Consider the following 24,116-nt stretch of genomic DNA (forward strand, 5'->3'; position numbering starts at 1 on the left):
CATCACACTGGATCCCTATGGCATAGAAATAAACCTGCTCTAGTCAGGGAACCGAACTGAAGAAGCTTCCAGAAAGCACGCCTCGACTGAATCTCTACCTGCACAAAGGCCCTGGAGTAGCACACTGACCTGAAGGCCACCCACGGAGAACTCCTTGAGGCCACCGTCACCCTCACTGCTTACTCCTCAATAGCCACAAGGTGACCTGGCTGCAGCCCTCCCACGCACAGCCTACCTGAAACGTGATCACGCTAGTGGGTCACCTGTCTCCTCTTTATGTAATCCTGAACCTGATCTGCGGTCCTGGGCTCCCTACCCTTAGAAACACAAAGAACTCTTTCTTCCCTTTCTGTTTCACACAAAGGCAAGTGGGAACGTGGGATGGCTGAGGCCGTCCGTGGGACACTCAGGAGACACCACACGCTTCAGTAAAGATTAGAGTCAGGCTCATTTAGTCCCAACATAATTGTTTGTAAACCTGTTTGCTTGTCGAAATGCAACTAGCAATACACATGGCAGCTGCGGAATACCTCAAGTGAAAGGCACGCTCTTAAAAGCGACCCTTCCCAGGTCTGTTCACTCTTCTTCAGAGGCTCCCTGGATCTTTCACTTTTATAATCTCTAAGTTCCTTAGTAGGATTAAGAAGTGCTGACTAAGCACTAAGCACCAGGCTCCGAGACGTGTCAGACCTCCAACCAAATAGCAGGTCTCTACCAAACTTCAACCCCAGGTCAGAGTTGCTCCCTGGATCTCTACCATTTCAAACCCAAACCTCCATCCTGAGCTCCTGGCTTCAGGAAGCCTAGACTTCCAAAAACTGGTTCCACAACTTAGAGCTACAGGAATCCACAGGAATTACTGCAACATCCCTGGGGCCTCAGGTCCTCAATCTGCCCTGAGGCTGGGGGCAAGGACCCCTCAGGCGCTCAATGGAGTATGGAGTCTCTGATATGAAAAGGTGAACTGCCATAACCAGGATCACCACATGGCTGGCTAACAAATGGGTTTGCCTGGAAAACGCTCTCTTCCTGTGTTTTTATTCCCTCCAGTTAGCTATCCAGTGATATAGCTTGAGGAAACAATTTGGGATAAATTTGGGGAGACCTGTAGATGGGTCTCTCTCCATTCAACCAATTTCCTTTGCTCTCCTCCCCCAGGACCGCTCCCCGGACACTCCTTAGCACTTACTGCCCAAATCAAGAGCTCCGTGCTGCCAAATCTCAGAAGCTTTTACTAGTGTTATAGTTGTGATTTTCTTTTAATTCATGGAAATGTTTCATTTAAGACTGAGCACCCCTATCTATGATCACCAGTTTAAATTTTCCCAACCAGCATTATATGTGTCTATCACCCCTCCCACCACCGCAAGCAAGCGTGCGCTCACACACGCCCTGGTTATAGGTCACAGCTCCCAGAGGATGAGAGCCTGCTACAATAATCTCAATGCACACAGTTGGAAGCAGCCCAGAGCCTCTCAGAACAATTTCTCCCTTTGGCAGTCATGGAAATTGAACACAGGGCCTTATGAATGCTAGCCAAATGCTCTACCATTGAGCTACATTTCCAGCCCACATTCCCTTATTTGGTAATTTATAGACTGGTGTCTCCGGAACTGGGCAAGGCAGTGTATTATTTGTCTCTCCTCTTTAACTGAAGCCAAAGCTGATATATAGGCTTAGTACCATTGGCCAGTGGGTGGGCATAGTAAGGGTGGGGGAGGGGCATCTGGGTGAGCATAGTGAAGGTGGGGGGAGGGGCATCTGGGTGAGCATAGTGAAGGTGGGGGAGGGGCATCTGGGTGAGCACAGTGAAGGTGGGGGAGGGACATCTGAACAAGTGACAGAACTCTTCCGAGAACATGACTTAGCTATCTGACCTTTCCAAGTCACTTCAGTTTAGTTTACCCTAAGAGTGAAGTGAACTTTCCCCTGAGATTTCTTGTTAAAGAGACGGCACTTTGGAGTCCCTTGCGAAGCATCTCATCTGGCTTCTTATCAGAGCAGAAAGCACACAGCTACGTGTCATGACACAGTCTAAGAGATAAGTAGGTATGTATGCAAATAGCACGCTAGCCATAAACATGCGGCCTCGGTTCCTGCCAGCTCCCAACGGTGCCAACCTACTGAAATAAACTCATGGCAGAGCACAAAACTCCAGGCTCGCCTTTCATTATGTCATCTTAGGCAGTTAACTGAGCAAGCCTATCTAACGCTCTTCCACGAATGCAGTTTGCTACAAGGCTCAGATCCCAGCACAGCTTAGGAGGTAAGAATCTGTGAGAAGACTATGCCAGGGTCCTTGTCATTTTCTCTGATGGGAGGAGACCTTAATGTTCCAGCCAGCCAACCTAAAGTTGCTTATGACGGACTTTGTGAGAACCCCACACCCCCCGGAATTCAGGGGGAATGAAAGACTAGTGAACTACAAACACTAAGTTCAAGGTTCTTAAAGACCAAGAGAACAATGTTGATAGTGTAAGTCCTTAATCATCCCTTGTCAGGCCAAGTGTGATGAGTAAACACTTAGAAAGCTGAAGCAGGAGGACTGATGTCATTTCAAGGCCAGCCACTGTACAAAGTGAAATTCTCTGGGGGGGGACACAAAAACTAAAATTAATTACTAATAAATATAGCTTAATATTAATAAAATGACATTCTAAATCAGGGTCTTGGCAGCTCTGGAAACACCAGCTTTAACTGACTCTTTACTTGGGCTGCTCCTGTCTCTACAGGAGGGGAAGAGTTTCCCACAGGCTTTTCTGAAAGCTGGACACATGGACACCAAACTAAAACCCGCTCATGCGCAGATACCGTGTTGAGCTGGCGCCTAGTGCTCCGGACTCTGTAGTTTATTAACCCTGAGCCTTATCAGGGCAGGAGCAGGGCTGTTTCTCTAGGCCTGGGGAGCGTGGTGGGGCAGCCAGACTGTGAGTCACTGCATACTTACGTCGCTCTTCCTAAACTTCGCTTTCAGGCTCTTCATGTTTAGTCCATTCAGCCTTCCAAAGTCCTAGGAGATTTGTCAATACCTAAGCAGAGAAGGGGAAAAAAAAAAATGAATGAATGTGGCTTGCCAAGTAAACACTACAGATTTTCTCCCTGACTGGATTACGACACTGGGCTCTGAGGAGGAGATAGGGTTGGCTTGAGCTGACTGTCAGTGAGCAGCTGGGAGTCCGTGAAGAACATGAGCTCTCCCACTCACAATACGGACGCGCCCTCGGACCTTCTGACACAGACAAATTAGAAGGGAAAAAAAAACCAAGAACTATTCTATCCTCTTCATTCATTTCAGCTGACATAAAAACCACGCGTACTTCCCACCTAAAATGTGATATTTAGAAAGACGTATACATCGCAGAACAGCAAATGGGCCAATTAACCTGCACGGCATTTCCCACGCTTCTCGCTGTACTAGGATGAGAATCAGTAAGCCCTAGTAATCTCAAGTGCACAGACCGCCGTTTACAGGAGTCACCAGGCTGCATGGCAGAGCTCTGGGTCCACTCCTAGTGGACGTTATCATTTGACTGGCATCTACTCGGTCCATCTTCTCACCACCAACCCCTGGCAGTAAGCACTCCAGTCTCTGCTTCAGTGTCTTAGCCTCAGATACATAAGTTACCAAGCATATAAAAGTGGAGCGTGCGTGAGTCAAGCCTTGACTATGTGCTCGGCCGTGGTTGGGGTGTGGCTTGCTGGGGAATTCCAGTACTGGAAGCTTGGTGATATGGGAGGGGATGGAATCATTAGGAGGTGAGGCCTGCTGGGAGGTCTTTAGGTCTTTGGGAGAGTGCTCTCTGAAGAGCACGCCGGTCTCTTGGGATGAGAGCGAACTGACCCTTAAATCCCATCAACCTGAACGCTCCCTTTTACAGGACCTCCCGACACTGTTATTTGCTACAAGGCCTTCTAATGAATCGCACCTTGGAACCTGCACACTCACAGACTAATAATCCTCCTCTCCAGAGAGTGTTACCCAGACATGGGTACTTCATTATAGTAATAAAGATCAAACCAGTACATGCCTACCGAAGTAATCTATGTATCCTTCATTTTGCAATTATACAACTGGCCTCCTTCTAAGGGTTAAATAATAGACAATGATTAAAAGAGTTCCTCTTCCATATGCTCTTTACTTCTTACTTATTTCCAAGTGTTTGCCTCCCTCCTCTGCACAGTGTAGTTGGTAGAAAATGCCAAGAACAACATAATCTCCCTCATAAATACCTCATTCCTTAGGAGGCCTACCAAGCAATGTAAGACTCTCTGGGTCCTTTCGAGACTCAGCAACTCTGAGTTGGTACTGGGCGTTTTCAGCAACTACCACACTTAGAAGACTTCAGTCTCCTGGGAACTGGATAAAGTTCTTCAGAATATCTATATTTATGTATATGCACACATACACATATACATATGCATATACACACATACACACACATATACATACACACACGCATATATATACCTATACATACACTCATGCAATACACACATATGCACACATACACACACATATATACACATACACATACTTATATACACACACATATACCTATACATACATACAATATACCCATATGTACACATACATACATGTATATACACATACACACACTTATATACATACACACATATATACCTATACATACAAACATACAATACAACCATATGCACACATATATACACATACACACTTATATGCACACACATATATACCTATGCATACACATATACAATACACCCATATGCATATACACATATATACACATACACACACACACAAATATGTAGAAGCTTCACTGCATTCTGCAAGGTACCCGACATTCTTCCAAAGAAGACTACCAAAAGGTTAAGTCTCTGAGAGATGTTAAGATGCTTTCGGCCATCACAAAGCATGCTTTCCCCACGATCTAGACGGTTTCACAGTCAGAACCAAAAGCCCAAAGCCTGTGTTAAAATACAATGCAGAATTTATCATTTTCACTAACCTAGACCAAGAAGGAACTCAAAGTGCACTCAGGTCAGAAAGGAGAAATAATCCACGTGAAGTTTCCCACCCCACTGGGTACTCAATAAACGTCAGCTTCAAACAGTACTTGACAGAAGCGGTGATGTGAACTTCAACTGGCGGCACCATTACAGTGGAGAGCTATGGAATGGTGGGTAAATGTTTAACACGCCTAGCCATTATTTTTGCAAGACTTGAAAGCCCGCCTTGCCTTCCTACACACTCCTATTTAAAACAAACATGACTTATGAGGTCAGAAGTGGGGTCGACGCAGGACGTGAATGACTCTACTCATCCCTCTCCCAATGATGGCCCTGTGTCTGCACCCAAAAGTCACCATATATCAGAGTACACAGTCACATCAGAGGTATGCCATCCTCTGATGTGCTCGCCTCCATCGTCGCTGATGTCACTAATCAGAGCCCTTGGATGAAGGACCAGGCCATCTCACATCACCGAGATGGCATTTATTTGGAGGTCTTGGGCCACCGTGTGAGAGACCCTTTCATTTTCCCAGCCTCTGCAGAAGTGGAGAATGCACGTTGCCTTGGAAAGTGCACAGGCTGTAATTACACACTGCTAATTGCTGAGGACTTAATCACAGAGTGCCTAGAACGGGAGCACGAAGAACAAGGAGCACACCTGTCAAGGAGGACCTCACTGAGAAAGAAACCCAAGCTGAGCTGGTTGTTTTCCAGGTGAAAACAGCTTTTGATGAAATGACTGCAAAACAGACGTAAGGATAATCGAATACTACCAATCAGGGCTAGCTGGACCAACTATCTCTAAACAACAGAAACCATCCTTCAACTTCAATTCCTTCCTCCCACTGTCTCAAAATAACCAAAGAAAGAGATCAAGTCGATCCAGCGCAAAGGGAGAAGGAGAAAAAAAGGAAACCACAGCTGAGAAGAACCACAAAATGTGTGGCCCGCCAAGGCAGAACCACCCAGCATTCCTTCATTCACAGAACAAAAGGTCTCAGGCAACAGTGGGCTAGAAATTTTTGAGAACACAAGAGTTGTAAGGGTTTTAGGTTTAGGGTGTGTGTGTGTGTGTGTGTGTGTGTGTGTGTGTGTGTGTGTGTGTGTGTGTGTGTATCATCTCTGGCTTTCTTCCTCCCCTTAAAAATCTGGCAATGAGAAGTATATGAACTGGTACTTGGAGATAATTAAATAAAGTGAAAATTCCAGAACTCCTCCAGGGAAGGTATGAATTACTAAATGAACATTTTCCTGGCACCCGACATTTGACTGTGATAGCTGGGTGGTCCATGGGTACAGCTCCATGATGGGACGGACCGATACTAAGGGGCACGTTTTGGAAACAGATTAGTAACCCTAGAAACAAGACCTCTGACTGAGATAATTAGAGGTATTAGTCCTGGTATTTATAAAAGGAGCTAACACCGAGAAGCCATGTCTAATGGGAGCTCACCTGGTCCATGGCTGATACCAAATTGACTCTGCCTCTGCTGTGAGAGCAACCCTCACATCCCTACCTTCTTCCTTCAGTCAATTGGGGTTTACAGCTTAGGTAAAGCAGCATCCAGTTACAGCAAGGAGACACTAATGGTGCAAAGCCACTGGAGTTGCCCGTTTCAGACTACCGGATACACACCTTCCCGGATGTACCGTAAAGGAGGACGTACCCTACAGCCGAAGAGTTGCACGGCAGCCTCATGAGGTATTCACAGAAACATGGCACACAGAACACGCACAGAAAGATGACAACACCCCCTGAAGAACCACCCATGCTCAGACTTTCATTTCAAGCGGATAATAGCACCTAACCCAGTGTGCCGAAATTGCTACCTGGCCCATTCAAAGTATGTCACTGGAACGTATGGTCTACCAGGAGTCACCCATCACCACATCATTGTGTACATCACAGCAATCAGCGGGGATGAAACAGCACAGGATACATCCTTGTCCTCTCACACGAAAGGCCAGACCCAACCCAGGAGTTTATTAACACGTTTCCTTTTTAAATATAGTACTATCGCTCTCAACCTAACCCTCATCTGATATACTGAAAGCACGTCTCTGCTAAGGACATAAAGTAAGACGGGGAAGGGCTCCTCCGGACTGACTCTCAGTGTGAGAGAATCTAGACACAGGACAAATGGGTAAGATCACTATTTCTGAGCAGCTCCCGGGTTTGAATTTTCACACAACAGGGCAAGGGAGTTGGGAGCAGATGTGGGAGGAGGAATCCTATGCTCCAATTCTATGTGAGCAGTAACATTAATTCACGAAAGCAGGCCGTGGCTGCTTGCACATACATTTACTGTTTGAATCACAAGAATACATTAGCACCTGACAGACCATACCACACGACCCAAATCCTCTGAACTACCACAGAATTAGAGGAACAAGGTCCTCTAGCTAATCCTTGCATCTTGGAATGTGGAAATTATTGCCCGAGATCCTCAGTAACAGCACAACACTAATGTGTACCCAGACCAGCTTTGAGATTTTCTCCTTCAGAGTTATAGAGAACATCAGACTTAAGATCCACACCCACAAAAGCATCAAGTGGAAGGGACCAAAACACTTCATTTCCTCAGACAATAATCTCTCCCCGCATCAAAGACAGATTCTTTTTTTTTTTTTTTAGAATTGATATTATATTTTATTAAACGGCCTATGCAATTGTAAACTAATCTTTTTTTTTTTCAAAGACAGATTCTTACCAAGAGCTATGCAAACATGTGGTTCTTTCAATCTGGCACAACAAAGGCATTCTCCAAAAGGCCTCTCCGGGCCAGCTATTCCAAGATGGCTGTCACAACACCGCCATCTCTCCAACACTGTAGAAGCTGCTTTAGCTTGGCTGCCAAGCTGGGGCGTCTGGGAGCTACACCCCAGTTTCTGAAACAAAGAAAAGAAACTGGGGACAGGGTCCCAGTAAATACTTCCTCTATCCTGTGCACTTTCTCTATAGGACTGGTCTAGCCCACAACACTGAATCTGAAGGGCATTCAGACATGCAGGAAGGAGAAATGGCCCCACAGGAGATTCAGAACTGATGCATGGTAAAGTAGAAAATAGCTTTGGAAAACACTCTTATAATTAGGTATTTATACTAATGCATGCATGCTCACCGGAAATTCTTGAGGGCAACAACAAAATCAGAGAATTGTTTATAAATGGGACAGGATTCCAACCGGCCACGAGCACAGGATTTAGGCTGTGGTGGTGGTGAGAGTGGTGGGGTTTTGTGTTGGAAAAATGGCTGCACAGACATGGTGTCCCTCCAGGCCTGGGACCAGACATCTGTGCAACCTCCCTACACAGCCTCCAGTGTCTCTCCTGATACTGAATGTACCCATTGGGAATCAGTGCAGAATGTTCTCCAAGATTCTCCCCAAGATGGACCACTTTAGATCCTGGCACAAGAGTTCAGCCGCCCTGTTATATTTTTCCAGAAAGTTTGAAAATCCCCATCTCGGACTGCCCAGTGACTTTAGAACGTATGATTTTTCTTTTCATTTTGCTTATACATACCCAACCACCATCATCGATGCAAATGATCACACAGGGCACGGATACAAATTAGGCACCCATGTAGGCTTTAGGTCATCTTTCACCTCAGCAGAATTCTCTTTGCTCTCCATCTACATCACTTAACTTCAGTGGGATTTGTGGAAAGGCAACATAACGACCGGATCTCATCACATACTGATCACAGCGCTGAGAACCTAGAGGCTCCAAGCTCCCTTGGCTTGAGAAGTCTTTCCAAGCAGCCTCCTCTTCCTGCCTCTCTGCCCCCTTCCTCACTGCCTCTCTCTGCAGCCCAGCATCTTCCATAGCCACACACCAACCCCAGCTGAGGGGCAGGCAGGCTCTGAATCATGCATTGTCAGGCTCAGGAGAGACCAAGAACCACCAGACAGAATGTTGGAAACAAGTTCTTAGAATAGAGAGATTTTGTCAGCCTGACTGTGCAGACAGCGGTGGGCAAGCCCAGTGATTCCCTGCAAGGCAATGTGCCTGTGCCATTATTTCCACACTGGCAACCACTGGCTTTATTTAGCACAGGCATTCCCCTGCTCAATTCAGAGTAAGTCAGTGACTCATCTCCTCCACCAGTTACCTCAGATCGTCGCATGAAGGGCCTTACTCATCGAGGGCCAAACACTCACAAAGCTATAACCTTCTTGTCCTATCATTTGAAAAATCAGATACAACAGGCAGGTTGACTTTTTTTTTATTAATTCTCCTTTTTAAAAAGATAATGCAATTCTCAATCAGAGTTTAATATCTTATCATTTACATTATAAGATACATTACCTTGTATCTTATCTTTACATTACCTTGATAATTCCTAGAAAGCATTAATATTAATAGGAAAACGTTAGGCTCCCAACTGTCACATAGCCATTGCAGACCGGAACAGTGCTGTTTTCAGAGCACACTATAATGGAATTAACTCCTTATAAAACAAACACGTGTGCTGATTCTCCTGCCACCTTCTCTCCACCTCCATTGGACTCCTGAACCATACAGACAGACAGACAGGAGCACCTTGTCCTCTGCAGGCTCCACCCAGCAGCTGACTCAGACAGATACCAACACCCACAACCAAACAGTGGACGGAGCTTCTGGATTCCTATGGAACAGAAGGAAGGACAGCGGCCCCCGAGGGGACAGGAACTCCATGGGAAGACCACCAGAGTCAACTAGCCTGAACCCTTGAGACTCCAAGAGTCGGAACCATCAACCAAAGAAAATACACAGGCTGGACCTGGGTCTCCCCGAGCTATGTAGCAGACGTGCAGCTTGACCTTCATGTGGGTCCTGAACAAGTGGAGCAGGGGCTGTCCCTAAAGCTGTGGCCTGTACATGGGATATGTTCTGCCAGCTGTGCTGCCATGTCTGGCCTCAGTGGGAGAGGTTAGGGTTAGGTAGCGCTTAGCCTTCAGGAGACTTGGAGTGTAAAGGTGGGGGGGATACCCAGGGGAGCCCCACCCACTCAGGAGGGGGTGGGGGATGGGGGAAGGATTGTGGAAGGGGTGACTGGGAGGGGGGCAGTAAGTGGGATGTAAAATGAATAAGAAAAATTAAATTTAGAAAAAGAAATGTGTGTTGAACTGGAAGCACAAAAATGCGAGTCATTTCATTCCAGTGAGGCCATCCATTACAAAAATGCAAGTTTCCAAAGGATTTAAGGAATTTAGCAGAAAACTGTTGGCAGGGACCTTGTACCCCTCTTCACAGGCAGAGCAGAGAGCCAGAAAGCAGAGACTAGAAGAGATCTTTGGAAAAACAAACAAACACACACACAGCAATCCTCACCATGCCCCTTCAGACTCATGCAAGAATGACATGAGGAAGAGTCAGAATGCGTTTGCGGCGTACCTGGAGCATGCGTGAGAGAAGCCGACCCACACGCTGAGAATGGGAATAGAGAGGTTTTGGTCTGTATTGCAATCAGCTCGAGTGCTGGACTGCACACGTGTATACATGTGTTTCCTATGGGTAACATGCAGATAATTAGCCACAGATAATGGGACATTGTCTCAGATCTCTGTGACAGGGTAGATTCGGGGAACAAGGAACAGGGAAAGGCTGGCAGCCTAGCAGAGAAACAAGATGCAGAGGCCAGCAATGCCTCCCTCCTCCATAGGACCCACAAGATTCAAGAGAGGAAGAGAGGAGAGACACATCCTGCTGCTCCACGGGGACTGCCACAACAGGGCACTGGAGAATCGCCTTGGCTTAAGAGAAATGCTGTCCTCCTAGTTCTTCCTGCCCAAAGGGGAGGTGCAGGCAGGCGGTTCCCTTCTGAGGCTTCCCTTGGGGCTCATCTGCTTTTCCTCTGTCTTTATGTCCTAGCTGTCTCTTCAGCGCCCACCTCTGTTCTTGGACAAAGCTTGACCATATAACTTTGTTTAGCTTTAATTACCTCTATAACGGCATCTCTAATATGGCCATCTTCTCAAGTACTTGGGATTCGAACTTCAGCATATGAATTTTGGAGCACACAGCTCAACCCCTAACACCCCTAGAAAAATCTCAAGAACAAGATTCAGCCCCTAGCCGTCTGCCAGGCTCAGAGAATCCAGCGTCACGTAGCCATGGTACTGAAGTTGTTCATCCTTATCCCGCTCCTACACAGTACCACTGTCTGTATCCAAAGGTGACTTCCGTTTTTCCTACACAGGGTTTCTCTGTGTAGGTTTGGCTGTCCTTGAACTCAGAGATCTACCTGCCTCTGCCTCCTGGAATTAAAGGCATGCGCCACCACTGCCTGGCTCAAAGCAGGATGAGCTCAAAACAGAGCTCATAAGTATGACAGATGAGGTGGTGGAAGAAACAGAGAGAGAAGAGGGAAACTAATCCAACTTTAAATACCTACTTATCTCTTTTTCTGATTTTCTGAAATTGGACATTCTGGGCTGAGGATGTAATTTAGCAGGAAAATGCAAACAAAACAAAAAACAAATAAAAACAAACGAACGAACAAAAACATACTTTTGAATTTAGGGTATTTAGACACTGAAACTGAGCCCAGAACTTGTTTAAATTAATAACCAGAAAAGTGAGGACATAGACTATACAACTTTCAGACAGTTGGGCATAACAAAGTATTATTATATTTCATAAATCTTATTAACTGATAAGATCAGATAGTTATACATGAATACATGAATGAGTGAATCTTCCTAAGCATTAACCATGAGCTGGGTGCTGCCTTACATGTTGTCTCATTTATGATTGAAGTAAAGTACAGGTTTGAAAAAATGTTATCCATGGGCTGGAGAGATGGCTCAGTGGTTAAGAGCACTGACTGCTCTTCCTGAGGTCCTGAGTTCAATTCCCAGCAACCACCTGGTGGCTCACAACCATCTGTAATGGGATCCGATGCCCTCTTCTGGTGTGTCTGAAGTTAGGTAGAGTGTATTTATATACATAAAGTAAATAAATAATTTTTTAAAGTTATTTTTAAAAGTTATCCATATGATTGATAATATTTAATTTCATAGATATGCTAATAACTGACACAATCATTCACACTGAACACATATAACAGAATATCTCAGGGAATTCCACAAAGTATATCAGCTAAAATTTTTAAACGTTTTAGATAATTTTCAAAGGGAGTTTAATTTTGGCAATGAGATCTTCCTAAGATACTGTAATAGCTCACGTTTCTTTTTCAAAGAAAGTAAATGAGTGCATTCTTTTCGGATCATAAATGTCATTGATATTACATCAAAACAGCCACGCAGTAAAACTCTCCTGAGAACATTAATCTGACAGCCACAACTTGCGCTTATCCAGGAGATGACATGTTTTTGAGAACCAAATATATCTTTCTTGTTTGGGAATAAATCCTGATATCCACCAGGACTGATCTCAGTCCATGAGTCAGTCAGAGCCATAGGCACTAATGCGAAACTGCCTGTGGCTCTGGAACGCTGATATCTGATCTCTCAAACCTGCTACTCGTGCTCCGAGGAGCCAACCAAGACGTCCCAACCTTACCTCTGGCCCTCAATCCTTCCCATTTCAGAAAGGCAGGCCTAACAGAGCAAGCTATCTATGCAACGCGCAAAACCATTCTAGGACTAAGAAACGTGACACAACTATCCCCCAGAGCAGCGGCTTTCAGCCTTCCTAATGCTGCCGCCCTTTAATACAGTTCCTCATGTTGTGCTGACCCCCGACCATAAAAAGAATTTTCGTTGCTACTCCATAACTGTAATTTTGCTACTATTATGAACTGTAAATATTTTTGGAGACAGAGGTCTCCCAAAGGTGTTGAGACCCACAGGTTGAGAACTGCTGCTTTATCAGGGAGGGTAGTTTTAAAGGTCTCTCAAATGTTCACAATAGACTGTTTATCTCTTGATGCTCACTTCAATATCACCTCCTAAGCACATCACCATGTTCCCATCTTAAGAGAATAACTACCTGCATAGAACTAGTTCCCAATCCGCAATGGCCAAGCGTCTGAAGACATTTGAGCCCTTGTGTGCAAGGGCTCCTCCACCCCTTCCTCCAGGGTCCATCCCTTAAACCTTATTCATCTTGTACAGCAAGTTAAAATGGACATACTAGAATCCATACACCAAGGAGGTTGAAGCTGGGGGGGATCAGGGGTTCAAGACTAACTGGGGCTCTGTAATGAGATGCTGACTCAAAAATAAATTAATATGCTCAGGTGTGATCCCAACAGTTAATAGCAAAAATGAAAAAATACTAAGTGTGTAATGTACAGTCATTGTGTAAAGCAGTCCGGCACATGCCTTCAACATGAACTATAAACTTACCCTTTGACCCAGCAATTCTATTCCTACGTATCCAAGAGAAAACAAAACATCTTCACACAGAGACCTACACATGAATATTTACAGACACATTCATAATCGCACGACAGTAAAACTCAAGGACCCCAAGTGTGACATTTCAAGAGTGAAGCAGTGCCGGCAGGAAACGGAAGTGCACGTGCATCTGTGGTGTAACAGATGCCAAGAGCGGTGCTGAGCGCAGCAGCCTCCCACAGTGCAGTCTGGCCTTGGATGGGTCCAGTGGTGAGCACAGCTATCTGCCAGGGTCCAGTACGGGTGTGGCCCAAGGCAGACACTTAGGACCGACCACATAGCACATGGGTCTACGTCTATGACGTGTCTGGTGAAGGCAGTGCTCGCAAATGGCCGAGGGGTTGCGCGTCTTTGTGGATGTATCGAGTCACTGACTTGTATACTTAAATTGGTGATATAAGTCATGGCAGAACCTAAGTAACTCCTCAGTAGAGCGTCTTCTAAAAATATCAAGTGTGGAAAGTAAGAAGGGAGGCTCATATGGGAAGGGTTTGGTTGTGAAAACCCTCTTTACCTCGAGCTCTACTCATGGTTATATTTAATCCCTGGCTTTAGTCTTAAGAAAGATGATGCTGCCAAAAGTTGGCTAGCTGCAGATTCCATCAGTCCTTTGACTCGGTTTCCAAATACGGATAACTTCCACGAGTGGCAATGTTTTGGCAATGTAACTTATGGTGGTCACGTTAGCTCCATTTGGCCTGTGTAATCTCTTTATCCAGTCATGGGTGTCCTAAATCCTTGTCAGAATAAGGGACACATATAAATTATCGGTTATGTGTATGAATGACAGAAACTGGGGGCAGGAGAAAGGGAACGGATAGAGAATCCTCAAATGATTTCTGCTCCCCCAACTGTCAAGAACACACTAAGTTCTACAACTCTCATCATAGCTGGCTGAAGAGCAGTGCCTGCCCCCGGGTGTGCGCCACCATGAAGGATATAGCACAGTTTCATAACAGAACGAAGACTGTGTCCTCCCAGTTCATTACATGGCCACAAACCTACACACCTTGTACTTGATGCTACAGGGTTTCCATGGCGACTCAAGGCCTTGTTATTTAAGTGACAGACAAAAATGAGAGGGAAGTGGTCTATGATGTCATACTCATATTTTATGTACCGAATTACCATAGACATGCACGGCTCATGTACAAACGGGTACCACAAAACTACAGCTTACAAAGTCAGCCTTACTGTTAAAAAAAAGTCCACGTAGGCTGCACAAAAATAGCAATAACGACGTGCATGGTCAGAACGCCCATTACAGCCTTTATACCATGCAGCTACTGTACAGGAAAGCTCAGGGCTGGGGTGAAAATCCAAGGAAACTGGGGAAGCTTAGTCAGACATGGACTTAGCAAAAACACTGCAACTCCTGAGGTCTCATGGCTGAGCTCCCTAGGGAAGCAAAGGTTGTCCTGCAGGCGGGATCTGTGTCTTTTTCTTTTTGTCCTCTGTGTCCCATGGATGGAACTCAGACCTTGTGCATTCTAGGTAAAAGTTCTGCTACTGAGCCATAGTCCCGGCTCTTCTAACAGTGTTCTAGATACCAAGGGCTGCTAGCAACTGCATCTAGATGAGGGTACCTTACTTAGCCGAGGCTACCCCACACCATGGCCACAAATTGTTACTGTACATTTGAGATGTATCTGGTGTAAAGCAACCAATAGCATAAATGGGGAACACACAGGTTTTGTGGGTAAAGAAATCCTCACCCGTTATCACTAGCAAAGGTTATGTTAATTATGTATTAGAAATGATAACATTTGAATGTACTATTCATTTCGTAACTTCCCTGTTGTGACTACCGAGAATCTAAAATTGCCTGTGTAGCCTTTATTTGGGACATGAATCCCCGCTGATAACAATTTACATTTTTTTCACACCGTGACTACATATAAAAGCATTTCAATTTATTATTACTGGGGCAGGACAAAAATAAAACAAAAATGTACAAGCTATCAGCTTTAATATTACCTCAGTATCTTAGTTTTATTAATTTACTACATATTGCAAGTTAGTGACAGAGTGCCTTAAAGTTGCAGTTTAAAAGGCTTGCTTCCTCAGACACAGACAGCAGGAATAACTGAATAACAATTTTATTCTACTGACATATACCCAGTCTATGCATGCTCAACGATTACCCCAATACCATGCTATTCAAAAAGTACATCTCTATTAAGAGCTGGGCGGGTGGCTAGTTTTCCAAAGCACTCAACACAGAATGTAACTTTGTGGCAACTTCATTCTGAGTACCACCATGTTTAGTTTAAACCGGATTTTACTGCTACGTTTGCAGGATGGTAGAAACAGGGCAAATTCAAACCTTTGGGCTGTTCAAACCCTCTAAGTAACAGAAGTAGACGGGTAAAAAGAACACAGGCAGAGTTATCTGGAAACTGTCTTGGGTTACATTAGCATATTAGCATACGAGCTTTCTTGCTGTAGGTTACTAATGGTCATTTTTGCCAATGTAGCCACAGTTCTTTAAGAGGGTGGCTGAGAGCCATAACAACAGCCAAAATAAGTATAATCTACTTAAATCAGGGATTCTTCAACTTCCTACACTTGCAAGAAAAACTTCTGTGGCCCTAATAACAGACTAGATATATAAAAAATGTATACACTGACGAATCCTAAGGAAATTTATTTTTTTTAATTTTTATGTATCCATATGATTTTACCATTTGTTAATAAAAAAATTGGCATAGTAATGAGATGGGTGCGCTTATTTAGTTTTAAATGAAGAATTAAATCTTAGCTGAAGATTGGGGATTTAGCTCAGAGGTAGCGTGCTTGCCTAGCAAGCGCAAGGCCCTGGGTTCAGTCCTCAGCTCCGGGGGAAAAAAAAAAATCTTAGCTGAGCATTTGCCACTGAGAGCCTCAGAGGGTCTTCTGTCATCTTGAGAGCTCACGGATAATTTCAATCTTTTAACTGAGATGCCGAGATCATCACCTCGTGTAAATACACAGCACAAAAATGGCAGAGAAGGGTTTAGAGCCACCTCAGAATTATTGGGAACTCGGTGCTAACCCTGAGCCAAGACTCGTTTAGGGATTGTCTTCAAATGAAACTCAAGCTGGCGACAAGTTCATTTTTAACCAAACATCCTAATGGAGGATCATACAAAGATATACTGATCTGATAGGTGCTGAAGAATAGTTTATTCATAATTAAGCCAGAATGTTCCTGTGAGAGCAGAGCCTGCATGCACAGGCCAGCGCTGCAGTTAACATCATGTAATGGCCTTGAGTCTGAGCCGAGCTGGTTCAGGCAGTGCTCAGCAGCGCTGGGTGGGGGAAACAGTATGCACAGTGCCAAGGCCACAGAGGACTCGCACAGTGCATCACGAGTGAGCACTGACCAGGACTCCTCAGAGTCACTTTGCACTTGTTTTCAAACTCATTTTGGGTCGCTGTGGATTCAGAACCACCCTCCCCCGCCCCTGTTGCTGAGTTTTCCACAAACCTTACGTCCAGTTGCTGTGGATGATAAAGCCACAGTTTGGGTGGCTGGAATTTAAATAACAACTTTGAAAGAAAATTTAAAAATTGCACCACACGTGAGGACTACCTTATTTAATACAACAGCATCTGAGTGCAATGGAATTATAGTTTTCAGCTACCTAACCAGAAAGCTATAGGGTAGAAACCTTCAACTGGGAAACGGTGTCAGCGTTGATAAACAACATCAACGTTCAATTCTTGTGCCCAACGTGACTCCAGGTTATGTTGTGGTATAAGACAGTAGTTAAAATAAAACTTGGCCAGATCCACCTTCTTAGTAAATACAAAAGTCATCGTTGTCGTCGTCGTCATCATCGTCGTTCGTTGTTGTAGTAGTTGTCACCACCACCACCACCACCACCACCACCATCATCACCATAGTAATGTGAATAACAATAGTGATAATATGAGTTGCTTTGGAACAATCACAGAATGGCCGTTGGCAGGAGTGCATACTCCCTTTTAGGAGGCTGCATGAACCAATTTGAAGAGGGCACTCCCTCTCTAGCTGCCTCACTAGACCCGTGCCTCTCATATGCAAAGAGCATGTTTAACCAATACATTTATTGAGATAGTAAGTCATAGCCTTCTCCACTTAGCTTTGCTTCGGATACCTCTTGAGTATCAGAAAAAATATAAAGCTACAGAAGTGGAATGGCCATAACCCAGCTCAGCTGGCAAGCACAGACTCAGGTAGGAGGGACCACGACTTGGGCAACAATGAGATAACTTAGGAAACATGTCTGAAACTTAAATACTTTTTTCCCACTGTTAGGACATTTCTGTGCCTTAAGAAACTATATGGTCTTGTACAGTTCTCCCTAACATATATGTATTTTAATGCTGTAAAGATACTGTAAATTCTTCAGGGCAGTGAACAGCAGTGATGCTATTTCTAGAAACGCTGCCTAACAAGACATGGCAGGGAAAAGCAGGCTGATGATGCCTGCGTGCAGCCACACACAAAAGCGCCCACAGCCTGCAGAGCCTTCCCTTTGGCCCGAGGCAGAGAGTGACAAGATTGTATGAGTTGTACCTTCTGTGTCTTTTGCCACTGGGACTAGATACACTCACTTTAACTGTCAGGGGAATCAAACACCTTTTGTTCTAGGGAATACCCATTAGAGCAGAAGAAAGCGCCCACCACACACACACACACACACACACACACACACACACACACACACACACACACACCAAACAAGGGAGGACAGGCTTTATCTGGATGTCATTTGGAGGGAATCCTAGACTCTGCCTCTTGCTGGCTTTGAGCAACTAGAGTGAAAACAGAGGCGAACTGCACACAAACACAGAACAGAGCTGCAAGACATCTAAAGAAAGGGAGCTCATCAGGACTGCTCACGATACATGCAGGAGAAGAGGTGTCAAAAGGAGCTTTTGCTTTTTTTTTTTTAAATCTCTAAGAAATCCTGTACTGTGGAACCAAGGCTATTGGACATCACTGTTTCTACCCTATAATGAGTAGGGTTTTTTTTTCCCCCAACTTTTTTTCTTTTTTCTTTGTTTCGGAGCTGGGGACCGAACCCATTCCCCCAACTTTTTAAAAAGAAGTTTGAGAAGAATAAAAGTGCATTTCAAGAGAAAAACAAACCCCCCACCCCCAAAGAAAATCTAAGGATTGGTTATATCTCTAATTAAAGGTCCAAAAAAGGTTCTGAGAGCATCTGAATCAAGTTCCTTTAATGATGCCTATGAGAGCCTAAAGAGAGGCTATTCAGCCCGCATCCCGTGTGTTACAACCTTCCCGCAAGGCTCACGAAGCTCACTGAGGCCCTCCTGGGGCCCTGGCCTGTGTGTGGAGGAGCCCTGGGTTAGCTTCCTGGTGGCTGTCTCACTGGGAGCTGGGAGGGGTCACCATGCCTGGTCACCCCTCTCAGCAGCTCAGCAGCACAGCAGCACAGCAGCACATCCTCCCCTGTGAGAAGTGTTCGATCATCACCCTGTCAACTTTCACGGGAGGAGACGTTCAGATCACTTGAACATTCCTATCAAATTAAGACTCCGAACAGAACCTGTTAACTCCCTGACAATGTGCGAGAGATTTATGTGCTTCCCCTCTCAGCCAGCGGGCTGCTGAGGGCTTGGGTTCCACAGCGTTTCTGTCCCTCGTGTTCAGTAACACTTGCCTCACCTGAGTTTTCATGTATTTTTTAAAGTGGCTTGTCTAGTTTTGAACAAGTCTGCGTTTGTCACAATGCTAATTAGCTTTATATAGGCATCCCAAGTCACAATCTGTGCCTAGAAGACAGACACACATACACACAGATACAGACACACACACAGACAACATATGTTTAGAAGAAGCCCAGTGTTGTGAGCAGTCAGAACTAAGGTCATGTCTAGTTCCTCCACGTTCTGCCCAGGTAGTCATTTATATTTCCCCAAGTCTCAGCACTACCTCAGCCCAACCACCAACAATCCCCACAGACAGTATCAGACGGTAAACAAGTCAAACCCTGAAATTCTGAGTCTAGGAGCGCACAGTGTGTCATTCAGGGACCTTCAGGGACCTTCAAAGATTCGACGTTCAGATCCACCCTTGCCGCTGATGAGAAATCCGACCACCCTTGCCGCTGATGAGAAATCCGACCACACTCCCACAGCAGAGTAAGACTGGCTTCGACCTGATTCATGGACGGCCCAGTGGCAGGGCTTCTGGTGAACTAGCCTGTGCTCAGAGCATAATGTCACCTGTAGGCCAGCCTCCGTTTTGGTGCAAGTTTGAAATGTAGTGATTTGAGATGTCACCTGGGCGTCTGCAGAGCATGGCTCACAATCGCAGAGCCTTTTTCCTGTGTGTGGCGGTTCCTAGGAGGAGGTTTTCCTCTGAGAGAGCCGCCCTCTAACTGAGAGACAGCTCACCAGTGAGGAGATGTGCAGAGACAGCCCCCAACAGCCACTGGCAAGGAGGCCAGGACTAGCTGGAAAGGGGTGGAGGAGGAGGAAGAGGAGGAAGAGGAGGAGGAAGAGGAAGAGGAGGAAGAGGAGGAAGAGGAGGAGGAAGAGGAGGAAGAGGAGGAGGAAGAGGAGGAAGAGGAGGAGGAGGAAGAGGAGGAAGAGGAGGAGGAAGAGGAGGAGGAGGAAGAAGAGGAGGAGGAAGGAGAGGAAGAGGAGAGAGAGGAAGAAGAGGAGGAGGAAGGAGAGGAAGAGGAGAGAGAGGAAGAAGAGGAGGAGGAAGAGGAGGGAGAGGAGGAAGAGGAGGAGGAAGAGGAGGAGGAGGAAGAGGAAGAGGAGAGAGAGGAGGAAGAGGAGGAGGAAGAGGAGGAGAGAGAGGAGGAAGAGGAGGAGGAAGATGAGGAGGAAGAGGAGGAGGAGGGAGAGAAGGAGGACAGAGGGAAGGAGGGGGAGCACAGGTTGGGATGGTCCCGTAATGGACTAAGTGTTGCCAGATTAGGCTCCTGGCGTCCCTAGTTCCTACTGCTGAACAGGAGACAGACAGAAAAGCCCAATTCCAGACCAAGGGATGTTACCCTTGGATAAGCAATAGAAGGTCAATTTTTAAAATCCTTCAGTCCATCTCGGCAGCCCCCAGAGCCAGCTTTTATTTCTTTTAAATAGTACCACACTGAATTCAGCTCTAAAAAGTATGACCAACAGTGTGTGGACTGGCTAGTTAAGCAACCAGTGGCTAGCTTTCCAAGTTATAAAACCCACACTGAGGGTTGTTTTTTTTTTTTTTTTTTTGGCATAATTGACAGGTTATTAACCCTTCCTAAAGGGTGGAGGCACGTGATAGAGGAGAGAATCCCTTGAGAAGACGGGTAAACCCAACAAGGATGCCCAGGTACATTATGTCGACGTCCGGTTCTCAAAGAGCTGAGGATTCCAAAGAGGTCTGGAAACTGCTTTAGAGCACGAAGGACCACGAACCTCTTAAAACAGATTTAGAGAGCATCTAAGAGCATACAGCACCACTGGAAAAAAGCCGGTCTCCTCCACGGAAAACTGGCCCAAGCCCCACATCTGATGTGCCTAAGTGCCCATCCACCGCGCCAGAGGACACCAGGATTATTGCAACAAGGTCTTCTCTGGTTTGAAGAATGGGTTCCTGTTGAAGGGAAAGAGCTCCTCGCTGCCCAAGTGTAAAGGGAGCTTTTCTTATCCCGTTCACCCTCCCAGCGAGCGAGCGAGTGCCTGCTGCCAGAGCTCTCTTTCCTGGCTAGCATTCTAACACTTGAGCCAGCGATAGCAACTGGGAAGATGAAGTGGAAGCTTAAAGAAGAAAAAAAAATGATAGAGTTTAAAAATAAAACAGAAATGCTTGATTAAACAAAGCGGATTCATCTAGAAACCTTAAAGAAAAAAGCACAGAGCTCGGGATGGGTCGCATAAGCTCTGAAGGCTGAGGCAAGAAAACTGCAAATTCAAGGCCTGGCAAGGGGAGATGAGGGAGTGGTTTTGGTCTTATTTATAAAATAGTAATACTGAAACACGAGTATTGTTTAATTGGGTTCTTGACAGTAGAGAAAACTGATGTCATACATGCACTTCTTCCGTGGGGTTGCGCAATTATGAACTTTGGTTCTCACAAATACGAATTTAAGGAAAAAGTAGTTGGACTACAGAGATGGATGGTTCAGGGGTTGGTGCACTTGCTGCTCTTCCAGAAGACCCAAGTTAATTTCCCAGCACACATGGGGGATTCGGAAGTGGGGGCACTGTCCCAAACTGTAATTCCAGTCCCGGGGGGATCCAGCGCCCTCTTCTGGCCTCTAGGGGCATTACACACATGTGACACACAGACCTACCTGCAGGCAAAAACATCCCCACACATAAAACAAATAATAAATATTTAGATTGCTTGCTTAATAACAGGGTGAACTAATCATGACAAACACGTCCAGGACGGCAGACGGATGTGGAATTATATGATAAGACAAGGTGTATTTTCAGGGAAGTCCATTTACTACAGAAAGGATTAGACCAGATCACGGGTAAAGCCAGATAAGATGTCATGAGTCACCAAGACATAGCTGTCATGGAGACACAGCTGCAAACTTCTCCAAGGAGTGGGGGAGGGGGACTTCCTGCACATCTCTTCTCTGCTGGAGCCTACACTGTTTTCTGACTGTCTTAAACCGATCTCTACCCCAGACAGCTGACTCATGGCTCCTGTGAGGGGCTTCGTGACAGGCTTAGACAATATAGGTCAATAAAGACTAAGCATGTACCTTGTGGTAGATATCTGCTGGCCTCCCTAAATATAAAGCTGGGGAAAGAAGAACATTTCCTTCTCTGCAGGTTTTGTCGGTAGAGCCGCGTTTTTTGTAATATGGGCTGAATTTAACAATATGTGTCAGCTTTCTGTTCCAGGAGAAGGCTGGAGTTAGGGAGTGGGAAGTGAGGCGAGCAACCCTTCTCGGACTCTCACTGTCTTGCTGGCAACTATGACCCAAAGAGCAACCATTAACCGAAGAGAACCAATCTCTTCTTCATTTAGCACCTCACTACAATGACCAAACGACCCAGTGCTTTGTGGTTAACCAAGACCATCCCGAACCACACCATACTGACACTGACCAGTCCACCGTCCTTTAGTTAAAGGACAAAACCGTTGTAGTTCAACATTCTGGTCATTTGTTAAGGATGCTCATCCGCGTCGCTCACTTTTAAATGGAGAAAGAGTTAGACTGCTTTCCCTACCCCTCCTTTAAAAACACACGAAGGCCTCTGATACATCTAGCTTTGTCCTGTCAACTCCTATACTCATCACCCAAGGTGGGGAAAATTCAACTGTCTCCTAGCAAAATTAAGCCTATACTATTCGGCGAATGTTGTCTGTGCCATGAGTTAAGGACTGTCTGACATGACTGTTCTTGGAGTACTTTTAGGTCCCTGGCTACACACCGGCTGCTCAGATTTGGGTCATTATTTTCCTGGAAACCATTAAAAAAAAAAAAAAACTCCTTCCCATAATCTTCCCTCCTAGAGGAAGGTACCGGGAGTAAAGCACATGCCTCTGTAGCAGCTCAGGGAAATGTTTTCCTGTACCTAGACATTCAGTATGTCCGTGTTGCTGGGGGCCGTGAAAACCTGTTTCGAAGAAATGTGGTATGAAGGGGAAAGGTCAGTCCCTTCCCATCAGCAGCACTAGGAGGACAAGATTAACAAGAAAAGAGAGAGAGAGAGAGAGAGAGAGAGAGAGAGAGAGAGAGAGAGGCGATGACCAAACTTCAGGCTCCTTGTTTTCCCTTAAATTTATTTTATTTTCAGGCAAGAATATTGGATGAAAAAAATGTTTCAAGACACAAGTACTCAGCGGGTTTACACGGTGACACAGAGAGGGTTTTTTGTTTGTTTGTTTGTTTTGTTCATAAGCAATCTTTTTTTCATCCTGTTAGAACCTGTAAATGACACTGGGTTCTTATAGAACATCTAACATCCCCAGGATGTCCACCATGGGCAGAAGAAGAAAGAGTGGGAGGAAGACAGCAAGCAGGAAATGAAAACAGCAAACATAATATTAATATGACAATTAATATTAATTTATAGGCTTGGAGGCACGTGCCTGCAATCCTATACACTGGGCAGAGGTAGGAGTGAGAGCCCAGTAGAGTCTAGGAATGAAGTTACCCCCAGACTCAGTAAGAAGCACCTTGTATTCATGCATACGTATCCAGTATGAGGGGCTACTGTATCCACACTGTTCTTGGTACTCACGGGACAGAGATAATAGATGTGAAAGTCTTACCCTTATAGACCTGTACTCTAGTGCAGAAAGGCAGTACTGACACAAACTAAAGTCAACGGTAAGGTAGAAGGTAACAGGGCAGAGGGAAGTGGTTCCAGGCAGGCTATACTGCTCCAGAGTCTGAGTAAGCACCTTGGGGGGAAAAGGCCAGAGCCCAGGTAGGAGAGACGGGAGAAGGAACAGCAAAGGCAAAGAATGAGCCTCAAAGCCTGAAGTCAAGATGTTGGAAACCCTAACTCTTCTTTGAGGAGCTGGGTCCCATTGGGGACTATGTCATTAACACATCTTCACCGTCTGCTCCCACGAAGGCCGAATTAAACCCTTAGGCTTAAAACAGAAGAAATGAGCAAGAGGACAGTGAACAATCCCAGGTCAGTCAGGCAACCAACCGGGCTTTAGCATACGCACTACAAGGAAGAGGAGGAAACCCAAACAAAACAATCCAGCCAGCTAAGCTCATCTAAATGTTTACAGTTCAAAAGTGATCCGTGTTCCCTTTCTCACCTAACAGATGGCTGTTTGGTGACAGATGACAGAACCTAATCCTCACTGGG

General features: G+C 45.4%; 1 protein-coding gene across 9 annotated transcripts in view; it reads right to left on the minus strand.

Annotated features, from left to right (window-relative positions):
• Positions 1 to 24,116, minus strand: part of Rai14 (retinoic acid induced 14) — a 137,703-nt gene that overhangs the window by 107,889 nt on the left and 5,698 nt on the right. For 8 of the 9 annotated variants that reach the window (XM_063281524.1, XM_006232062.5, NM_001011947.2 and 5 more), the window contains one exon: positions 2,948 to 3,029. In XM_063281524.1, coding sequence (XP_063137594.1) covers positions 2,948 to 2,983 — 36 coding nt within the window. In that variant the 5' untranslated portion in view covers positions 2,984 to 3,029. Of the gene's footprint in view, positions 1 to 2,947; positions 3,030 to 24,116 lie in introns of those variants that run through there. The other variant, XM_017590719.3, reaches the window with a different exon arrangement.

This window comes from Rattus norvegicus, chromosome 2 (assembly GCF_036323735.1).
Source record: "Rattus norvegicus strain BN/NHsdMcwi chromosome 2, GRCr8, whole genome shotgun sequence".
In the NCBI taxonomy this organism is placed as follows: Eukaryota; Metazoa; Chordata; class Mammalia; order Rodentia; family Muridae; genus Rattus; species Rattus norvegicus.